General features: G+C 45.3%; 1 protein-coding gene across 1 annotated transcript in view; it reads right to left on the reverse strand.

Moving 5' to 3' along the window:
- The window catches only part of LOC134347868 (interferon-induced GTP-binding protein Mx-like), a 61,251-nt gene extending 52,875 nt beyond the window's left edge, over positions 1 to 8,376 (reverse strand). The window contains exons 1-2 of the mRNA XM_063050415.1: positions 8,305 to 8,376; positions 6,842 to 6,994 (exon numbers count right to left, since the gene is read on the reverse strand). Coding sequence (XP_062906485.1) covers positions 6,842 to 6,875 — 34 coding nt within the window. The 5' untranslated portion in view covers positions 6,876 to 6,994; positions 8,305 to 8,376. The remainder of the gene's footprint in view (positions 1 to 6,841; positions 6,995 to 8,304) is intronic.
- Positions 8,377 to 11,265: the final 2,889 nt, after the last annotated feature.

Here is an 11,265-nt window from a genome sequence, read left to right on the forward strand (position 1 = left end):
TTTTTGCTCACAGAACTACCACTTACTAGCAACACACATCAAAGTTGCTGGTGAACGCAGCAGGCCAAGCAGCATCTGTAGGAAGAGGTGCAGTCGACGTTTCAGGCCGAGACCCTTCGTCAGGACTAACTGAAGGAAAAGTTAGTAAGGGATTTGAAAGCTGGAGGGGGAGGGGGAGATGCAAAATGATAGGAGAAGACAGGAGGGGGAGGGATGGAGCCAAGAGCTGGACAGGTGATTGGCAAAAGGGGATACGAGAGGATCATGGGACAGGAGGTCCAGGAAGAAAGACAAGGCCGGGGGGACCCAGAGGATGGGCAAGAGGTATATTCAGAGGGACAGAGGGAGAAAAAGGAGAGTGAGAGAAAGAATGTGTGCATAAAAATGAGTAACGGATGGGGTACGAGGGGGAGGTGGGGCCTTAGCGGAAGTTAGAGAAGTCGATGTTCATGCCATCAGGTTGAAGGCTACCCAGACGGAATATAAGGCGTTGTTCCTCCAACCTGAGTGTGGCTTCATCTTTACAGTAGAGGAGGCCGTGGATAGACATGTCAGAATGGGAATGGGATGTGGAATTAAAATGTGTGGACACTGGGAGATCCTGCTTTCTCTGGCGGACAGAGCGTAGATGTTCAGCAAAGCGGTCTCCCAGTCTGCGTTGGGTCTCGCCAATATATAAAAGGCCACATCAGGAGCACCGGACGCAGTATATCACCCCAGTCGACTCACAGGTGAAGTGTTGCCTCACCTGGAAGGACTGTTTGGGGCCCTGAATGGTGGTAAGGGAGGAAGTGTAAGGGCATGTGTAGCACTTGTTCCGCTTACACGGTTAAGTGCCAGGAGGGAGATCAGTGGGGAGGGATGGGGGGGACGAATGGACAAGGGAGTAGTGTAGGGAGCGATCCCTGCGGAATGCAGGGGGGGGGGAGGGAAAGATGTGCTTAGTGGTGGGATCCCGTTGGAGGTGGCGGAAGTTACGGAGAATAATATGTTTTTTTGGTTTATCATACCATTCTCTGTACACGCTGTTGTGTGTGAAAATCTCAGGAGATCGTTAGTTTCTGAAGTACTCAAACCACCCCATCTGGCACCAACAATCATTCCACAGTCAAAGTCACTTAGATCACATTGCTTCACCAATCTGATGCTTGGACTGAACAACACCTGATCCTCTTGACCATGTCTGCATGTTTTTATGCATTGAGTTGCTGCCAAGTGATTGGCTCAATAGAAACCATAGAAACCATAGAAACTACAGCACAGAAACAGGCCTTTTGGCCCTTCTTGGCTGTGCTGAACCATTTTCTGCCTAGTCCCACTGACCTGCACACGGACCATATCCCTCCATACACCTCCCATCCATGTATCTGTCCAATTTATTCTTAAATGTTAAAAAAGAACCCGCATTTACCACCTCGTCTGGCAGCTCATTCCATACTCCCACCACTCTCTGTGTGAAGAAGCCCCCACTAATGTTCCCTTTAAACTTTTCCCCCCTCACCCTTAACCCATGTCCTCTGGTTTTTTTCTCCCCTTGCCTCAGTGGAAAAAGCCTGCTTGCATTCACTCTATCTATACCCATCATAATTTTATATACCTCTATCAAATCTCCCCTCATTCTTCTATGCTCCAGGGAATAAAGTCCTAACCTATTCAACCTTTCTCTGTAACTGAGTTTCTCAAGTCCCGGCAACATCCTTGTAAACCTTCTCTGCACTCTTTCAACCTTATTTACATCCTTCCTGTAATTTGGTGACCAAAACTGAACACAATACTCCAGATTCGGCCTCACCAATGCCTTATACAACCTCATCATAACGTTCCAGTTCTTATACTCAATACTTTGATTAATAAAGGCCAATGTACCAAAAGCTCTCTTTACGACCCTATCTACCTGTGACGCCACTTTTAGGGAATTTTGTATCTGTATTCCCAGATCCCTCTGTTCCACTGCACTCCTCAGTGCCCTACCATTAATCCTGTATGTTCTACGTTAGTTTGTCCTTCCAACGTGCAATACCTCACACTTGTCAGTATTAATCTCCATCTGCCATTTTTTAGCCCATTTTTCCAGCTGGTCCAAGTCCCCCTGCAGGCTCTGAAAACCTTCCTCACTGTCTACTACACCTCCAATCTTTGTACCATCAGCAAACTTGCTGATCCAATTTACCACATTATCATCCAGATCATTGATATAGATGACAAATAACAATGGACCCAGCACTGATCCCTGTGGCACACCACTAGGCACAGGCCTCCACTCAGAGAAGCAATTCTCTACCACCACTCTCTGGCTTCTTCCATCGAGCCAATGTCTAATCCAATTTACCACCTCTCCATGTATACCAAGCGACTGAATTTTCCTAACTAACCTCCCATGCGGGACCTTGTCAAAGGCCTTACTGAAGTCCATGTAGACAATATCCACTGCCTTCCCTTTATCCACTTTCCTCGTAACCTCCTCGAAAAACTCCAATAGATTGGTCAAACATGACCTACCACGCACAAAACCATGTTGACTCTCCCTAATAAGTCCCAGTCTATCCAAATGCTTGTAGATTCTGTCTCTTAGTACTCCCTCCAATAACTTACCTACTACCGACGTTAAACTTACTGGCCTATAATTTCCTGGATTACTTTTCGATCTTTTTTTAAACAACGGAACAACATGAGCCACTCTCCAATCCTCCGGCACCTCACCTGTAGACAGTGACATTTTAAATATTTCAGCCAGGGCCCCTGCAATTTGAACACTAGTCTCCTTCAAGGTCCGAGGGAACACCCTGTCAGGTCCTGGGGATTTATCCACTTTAATTTTCCTCAAGACAGCAAGGACCTCCTCCTTTTCGATCTGTACAGTTTCCATGATCTCACTACTTGTTTCCCTTAATTCCATAGACTTCATGCCAGTTTCCTTAGTAAACACAGACGCAAAAAAACCTATTTAAGATCTCCTCCATTTCCTTTGGTTCTGCAAATCGCCGACCACTCTGATCTTCAAGAGGACCAATTTTATCCCTTACAATCCTTTTGCTCTTAATATACCTGTAAAAGCTCTTTGGATTATCCTTCACTTTGACTGCCAAGGCAACCTCATGTCTTCTTTTAGCCCTCCTGATTTCTTTCTTAAGTATTTTCTTGCACTTCTTATACTCCTCAAGCACCTTATTTACTCCCTGCTTCCTATACACGTCATACAACTCCCTCTTCTTCTTTATCAGAGTTGCAATATCCATTGAGAACCAAGGTCCCTTATTCCTATTCACCTTGCCTTTAATCCTGACAGGAACATACAAATTATGTGCTCTCAAAATTTCTGCTTTGAAAGCTTCCCACCTACCGATCACATCCATGTCAGAGAACAACCTGTCCCAATCCACGCTTTTTAGATCCTTTCTCATTTCTTCAAATTTGGCCTTCTTCCAGTTCAGAACCTCAACCCTAGGACCAGATCTATCCTTGTCCATGATCAAGTTGAAACTAATGGTGTTATGATCACTGGAACCAAAGTGCTCCCCTACACAGACTTCTGTCACTTGTCCTAACTCGTTTCCTAACAGGAGATCCAATATTGCATCCTCTCTAGTTGGTCCCTCTATATATTGATTTAGAAAACTTTCCTGAACACATTTTACAAACTCTAAACCATCTAGACCCCTAACAGTATGGGAGACCCAATCAATATATGGAAAATTAAAATCCCCTACCACCACAACTTTATGTTTCCTGCAGTTGCCTGCTATCTCTCTGCAGATTTGCACTTCCAATTCTCTTTGACTATTGGGTGGTCTGTAATACAATCCCACTAATGTGGCTATACCTTTCCTGTTTCTCAGCTCCACCCACAAGGACTCAGTAGACAAGCCCTCTAATCTGTCCTGCCGGAGCACTGCTGTAATGTTTTCCCTAACAAGCAATCCCACTCCCCCACCTTTCATTCCTCTGCCTCGATCACATCTGAAACATCGGAACCCTGAAATATTAAGTTGCCAGTCCTGCCCCTCCTGTAGCCAAGTTTCACTAATTGCTACAACGTCATAATTCCACGTGTCAATCCACGCACTCAACTCATCCGCCTTCCCCGCAATACTCCTAGCATTGAAACATATACACCTCAGAAGATTTTTACCACCACTCACAACCTTTCTATTAGTGGATTTGCTTGAACTTTTAACATCATTTATTTTCACCCCAGCCACACTGTCAACTCTGGTACTGTGGTTCCCATCCCCCTGCAAATCTAGTTTAAAGCCCCCCCAATAGCATTAACAAACCTCCCTGAAAGGATATTGGTCCCCCTGTAGTTCAAGTGTAGCCCGTCTCTCTTGTACAGGTCCCACCTGCCCCAGAAGAGGTCCCAATGATCCTGAAATCTGAAACCCTGCTCCCTACACCAGTTCCTCAGCCACTTGTTCATCCTCCAGAGCATCCTATTCCTACCCTCACTGGCACGTAGCACAGGTAGCAATCCTGAGATTACCACCCTCGAGGTCCTGCTTTTCAACTTCCTACCAAGCTCTCTATGCTCACTCTCCAGGACCTCCTCACTCTTCCTTGCTACGTCATTGGTACCGATGTGCACCACGACATCTGGCCGATCACCCTCCCACTTCAGAAAGTCATGCAATCGACCAGAGACATCCTTGACCCTGGCACCTGGGAGGCAACAAACCATCCTGGATTCTCTGTCACGACCACAGAACCTCCTATCTGCACCTCTAACTATCGAGTCCCCTATCACTACCACTCTCCTCTTTTTCCCCCTCCCTTCTGCACTGCAGAGCCAGACCCAGTGCCAGAGATCCGGCTACTGCAGCTAGTCCCAGGTAAGTCATCCCCCCCAACCGTATCCAATGCGGTATACTTGTTGTTGAGGGGAATGGCCACAGGGGAACCCTGCTCTGCCTGCCCTTTCCTCTTCCCTCGCCTGACAGTGACCCAATTTCCTGTCCTCTGCTCCTTTGGCGTAACTACCTCCCTGTAGCTACGACCTATAGTCTCCTCATTCTCCCGAATGATCCGCAGGTCATCCAGCTCCTGCTCCAGTTCCCTAATGCAGTTTGTTAGGAGCTGCAGCTGGATGCACTTCCTGCAGGTGTCGTTGTCAGGGACACCGGAGGGCTCCCTGACTTCCCACATCCTGCAAGAGGAGAATTCCAACATCCTGCCTGGCATTCTCTCTACGCTAGACAATCTGAACAAAAAACTTACCAGAACCTACCCTGGCCTCTACCTGTTCTCGCCGAAGCCTGTTTGAGCCAAAGCCGCCCCACTCTGACTCAGTCCACTCCGACGATGGCCGCTACAATGATGGCCGCTGTATATGCTGGTCTGCTTTTTAAACCTTGGCGCGCTACGTCACGCGCCTGCGCAGTGCAGACCCTTCTCCCCGAGCAGTTTTTAAAAAGAAAACACGACTTTTTCGACCCGAATTCTTCCGCTCACTTCTTCAGCTACTTGCTTCGATTGAAATAGGTATTTTCATTAACTATCTACCGTGCCCATGGTCTGTTCTTCATCAAATTAGGGTATTGCTTTGCACTGTTGTAACTATATGTTATAAATATGTGGTTTTTGTCAGTTTTTTTAGTCTTGGCTTGTCTTGTGTTTCTGTGATATCTTTCTGGAGGAACATTGTATCATTTCTTAATGCATGCATTACTAAATGACAATAAAAGAGGACTGTGTGTCCTCAAAATCTAACCTAATCTAATCTAACTAGCATGAGTACCTAATGAAGTGGCCACTGAGTATATATATATTGATATCAACAAAACAAACTATGTTCTCAAACCTTCTTACTATTGTAGTATCATTAGGTTCATTTGCAACCACTGAACAAATATAATCAAAATTATTTAAAATCCTGCCCTTCTGTTTTTGTTGTAATAACTTTCCACAAAATTATTTCATCAGGATTTTGAATCCTGCTACAGACAGCTTACAGTACTGAATCTACAATTAAGCAGACTCTTTTGTCATTTGCACTTACTTTAAAGCCTAATCAGAAAACAGCAATAATTGTTTGAAGTGTAAAGAAATGTACAGTTTATTAATTTATATTTCCCATGGACAGTACCTGTTCTATACAGATCACAATGGTGATGCCTTGGTAATGTCTTACAGGGACAGAATGGCATTGCTCTCCAAATAGTCAATACGTTTGCCAGTTTACTGCATACTGCCCTGGTGACTGAAGCAGACATAACTTTTTTATTGGATTCTGGAAATGCACGTCTAGCAGCAACTAACCTGTACTGGATTCTGCTCAAACTAAAGCAAAACCTGTCAATTATGTTCAGGTGTCCTTCAATTCATGTACACACTTTGTTTGGCAGAGAACTAATTTGCTCCATCTAGAGCATTTCCATCGAGGGCTGGTGTCCCATTAGACCTCGGAGCAGAATTAAGCCATACAGCCTAACGAGTCTGCTCCCCATTTCCATCATAGCTCATTTATTATTCCACTCATTGTTTTGCCTTCTCTCCATAACCTTTGACACCCTTATTAATCATGAACCTATTCACCTCTGCTTCAAATGACTTGGCAGCCGTCTATGGCAATGAATTGTACAGATTCACCTCCTTCTGACGGAAGGATGAATGAGTGATACTATATGCTCCAGTTCCTTGGCTCCTATCCCTCAGTCATCCAACAACCCTTCTCCATTCACTTCTCCCAGTCAGTACATACTTTAATTGCTGCTTTTCAAGCTCTAACCTTGTTATAGAGCATTCAAATTTATGCCTTGGACAGCGACTGAAGCTTAATACTAAGAGTGTTTTTCTATTGCGAGACCCAGGTGATATTGCAAATATTTAGAAGCAACTCTGAACTAACCTCCGGTATAGAACTCTTTTATTTTCGAGAACATGCTTAAACTCGATGCTGATCTCGTGCGTGGTGGAAGACGTCCTCCTGGTGTTGGTGGCTCTTGAAACAGGTGTGACAGTCAAGTGACTGTGTCCCGGTTCGATGCCTATCTGTGAGAGTCTTCGTCAACCAGTCAGTAGGGCGAGGAAATAAAAGGAAGATAATTAGATGAGAGAGTACGTGCTTACTGCTACCATCTTCAAAACCGTGATGCTCACAAAGCTGATGTCCATCGTTAAGGGCCCCCACTACCCAGGGAGGCTCTTTGCTTATTACTACCATCAGGGAGGAGATATAGGAACAGTTTCAACATTTCAGGAAGAGTTTCTACCCACTATCATCAGATTTCTGAACGGACAATGAACCAACCTAAGAGCACTACCTCACTATTTTTGCTCTCTCTTTGCACTCTTATTTAACTTGTATAACATTTCTTATTGTAATTTATTGTATTGCACTGTAATACTGCCACAACACTACAAATTTCATGGCATGCAATATGTCAGTGATATTAAACCTGACTCCGCTTCCGTACAATCAGAGATGCAGGAGGCGTCAGATTCATCTGAAACTTCGGGCTAGCCTGAGATCTGATACAAGTCCTGAATGTTCCACGCCTACGCGACAGAACAAAAGTTTCTCAGGGTTTGTGGGAACTATCTGTTTGATAATTGGCAAGTTGGATTGGTTTATAAGATTTTCCTCATACGTGGGGCATTTCCTTCCTCAAGTCCTGACTCTTACCTGTGTGCTACCTGGTGCGCTTGTAACCGTCATCGAGCCACCGGCGTTCGGTGGGAGGGAACCGCTACGTCTGTAATGGGGGTCGGGGTCGGTGAGAGGATCGCCGCGACTGGTCGAGCGGATCCGTCGATGGGGTTGCGACCATTAGGAAGGGGTGAAAGGAGCCCAAAGGACCCCAGAAGAGATGGGCTTCCACCACCGGAAATATCAAAACCATCGGGAACAGACTATCCGGCCCTTCAAACCCGGTGTACCGATAAAATCAGACCTACCGTGAGGAACTCGAGTGCTTTGGGGTCGACAATTGGGGACAAATATCACAGCATCGGCACACCTGCACGTTGCCTCTTCTTGGGTGGACTGGACAACACATAAATCAGTGATTGCACTCAATAGTGTCTTCCACTGGGACTTAGAAGGCTTAAGAAAACATCGCTTGAAGACCCCATCGCCAGTTGCAAATTAGTTTTAAAATTATAGGGGAAAATTGCATCAACCAAACTAACTGCGGAAGTTAGAAGTTTCCTGCTGTTGAGAGACGAAGCGGGAGGCTTTATCGAGTTTACGCCTCTGGGCGCGATTGATTCGTGTGCAAGCATTAGCGTAGCGAGATGAATTCGGAGTTTGGAAGGGTTTGAAACTACGGTTCGAAAGGCATAGGGTTTCGCCAGCAATGTTTAAAATACCTTGCTGTTGAGAGCTCTCCTCGCAGCCGAGACCGCCAACAACAGGAAGGGTAACACTACTGAGGGTTTTTCTGCACCGCTATAACTTATTTCCTTTTGATTTCACTTTCCCCGCTCAGTCATCTCGCGTCACGTGATTTTTTGTAAATACTTGTTTCTGTCTCTGAATTCAACCTCCTTATCGACGAGGAACATCACACCTTGAAAGAATTTGCAAAGTTATTTAAAAAAAAGACGCGGTTAAAGACATCTGAAGTCTCCAGGAAAAGTTTCATGGCTGTCTATTATCATATTTAACATGACAATATAATTAATGTATTCAACATATTAATTGCACAAAAGGAATTTAAGATTCAGATTTATTTATCACATATACATTGAAACATACAGTGAAATACATCACTTGTCTTAAGAACCAACATACTTACTGCGACAGCCTGCAAGTGTTACCACACATTCCAGCGCTGCCATAGCATGCCCGCAAATCTCGACAGAACTCAGAACTCATACACAACAAGCTACAAAACAACAGCAAAACAAACCACTTTCCTCCCTCCCACCCACCCACAGACACGGACAGTCCTCCAATTCCAGGACAGCCCTCTGGGCATCCAGTCTCCAGGCTTCAGCCATTAGACTTTGACTTCCCATTGAATTATGGGCTCCGATCTTCAGAATAAACCCCCAGAATAGCTGATGACGGGACCCCAAACTCCAGGCCCTGTTTCCCTCTGGCAACAAGTATTGCCAATACTCCCATAGTTTCTACTTTAGGTTTAGACCTGAGGACAAACACGGAGGACCCTTGCCAGGGTCAACCCACGAAAAGCGGGAGGTCCCGACAGCATCCCTGAATGTGTGCTCAAGGAATGTGCTGATGTATCAGCAGATATCCTGACAGACATTTTCAACATCTCCCTTAGTCAAGCCATTGTCCCCAGATGCTTCAAAACCTCCACAATCATCCCTGTAGCAAAGAAATCAGTTGTAGCCTGTCTGAATGATTACCGTCCCGTTGCCCTGACTCCCATAGTGATGAAATATTTTGAACGGCTTGTCAAGCCTCATATCAGAGCCAGCCTCCCCTCATCGCCTGATCCTCTACAGTTTGCTTATCGTCCAAATCGGACGCAATATCCACCACACTGCACACAGTTCTCTCTCACTTGGACAACAAAGACACTTGTGCCAGAATCCTGTACATTGATTTCGGTTCAGTGTTCAATACCATCATCACGCAGAGGCTTGTGGAGAAACTGTCGCTGCTTAGCCTTAGCACTGCCATGTGTCGCTGGATTCTGGATTTCTTGACAGGGAGACCACAGTCAGTCCGTGTTGGCAGGAACATCTCTGACTCCATCACACTGAGCACTGGATCCCCACAAGGCTGTATGCTTAGCCCATTGCTGTTTACACTGCTAACACATGACTGTGCAGTCAGATTCAAGGAGAACCTGATCATTAAATTTGCTGATGATACCACAGTGGTAGGGCTCATCAGCAAAAATGATGAAACAATGTACAGGGAGGAGGTCAAACACCTAGAGAGCTGGTGCAGTGATAACAACTTGATGCTTAATGTCACCAAACCAAGGAGATGATCGTCGATTTCAGACGGTCTCAGCCTGAGTACACACCCCTCAGCATCAGCAGCTCCACAGTGGAGAGAGTGGAAAACATCAAGTTCCTTGGGGTGCAGATCTCGGACAATCTCACCTGGTCCAAGAACACCACTGGGATTGTGAAACGGGCCCAGCAGAGATTGAACTTTCTAAGGAAGCTTAAACAAGCATCACTCCCCACTAACATCTTAACTACATTCTACAGAGGCGTGGTTGAGAGTGTGCTGACCTTTTGTATCACAACCTGGTACTCCAGCTGCAGTGCTGTCGACAAAAAAGCCTTGCAGAGGGTGGTTAGGGGAGCAGAGAAGGTTATTGGGGTCTCCCTACCTTCTGTCCAAGACCTCTTTCAGAGTCGATGCTTCCAGAAGACACGGTACATCATTAAAGACCCCTCACACCCTCTCCATGAACTGTTTGTTCTTCTGCCATCAGGCAAATGTTATAGGAGCGTCAAAACTAAAACCACAAGGCTACTAAACAGCTTCCTCCCACAGGCAGTCAGACTGCTAAATAGCTGCTCTACCTGACTCTGCTTTGGACACTTTTAACTTGCACTGGACACTTATAACTTGATTTGAACTGACATGTGGCTGTTGTGTTTTACTATTTATTGTTATGTTTATTATTTAGTGTTGCGTTTGTTATGTTATGATTGCACTGCTCCTGGGAAACGTTATCTCATTCTGCTCTGCAGAGCTGATGTACGGTTAGAATGACAATAAAGTTTTTTGAATCTTGAATCTTGAATCTTGAACGCCTCAGATCAGTTTAATACATACAACACTCCTCCCTTTCCATCAAAATCAGTCTCACACTCTGATCTTGTGTGTGATCTTTATCATTCAGAGATTTAGATTCATAGAGCTTATCCATGCTAATCAAGATGCCCAACTCAACTAGTCCCATTTTCCCATGTTTGGCACATGTTGCTCTAAATCTTTCCTGTCCATGTACCTGCCCAAGTATCTTTTCAATGTTGTTATTGTACCCACCTCAATCACTTCATATCTGCACCACCCTCTCTGTGAAGAAATTGCTCTCGTGTCCCAGACGGAGATCAAAAGATCAGACTTGTCTCACTCAGGTTCACCAACTGAGTAGAAAAAGCAGCAGTTTAGGGCTTTGAACAGTGGCCAATCAGCTTTCGGGATTGATCGGCAAGAACAAATTAAAGTAAGTCAGGGGCAAGAGGAGCAGCCATTGTTGGATCAGCCATTAGTGGAGTGGTCAGAGTTAGAGTGGGGTTTTTGAGGCTTTAGCTCTTCGTGGCTTCAGCCAGGAGAGGCTTGAGAGAGAAAAGGCAAGAAAAGCCTTCTTCCCCACAGTTTATTATTTA

The sequence above is a fragment of the Mobula hypostoma genome, chromosome 6, assembly GCF_963921235.1.
Source record: "Mobula hypostoma chromosome 6, sMobHyp1.1, whole genome shotgun sequence".
In the NCBI taxonomy this organism is placed as follows: domain Eukaryota; kingdom Metazoa; phylum Chordata; class Chondrichthyes; order Myliobatiformes; family Myliobatidae; genus Mobula; species Mobula hypostoma.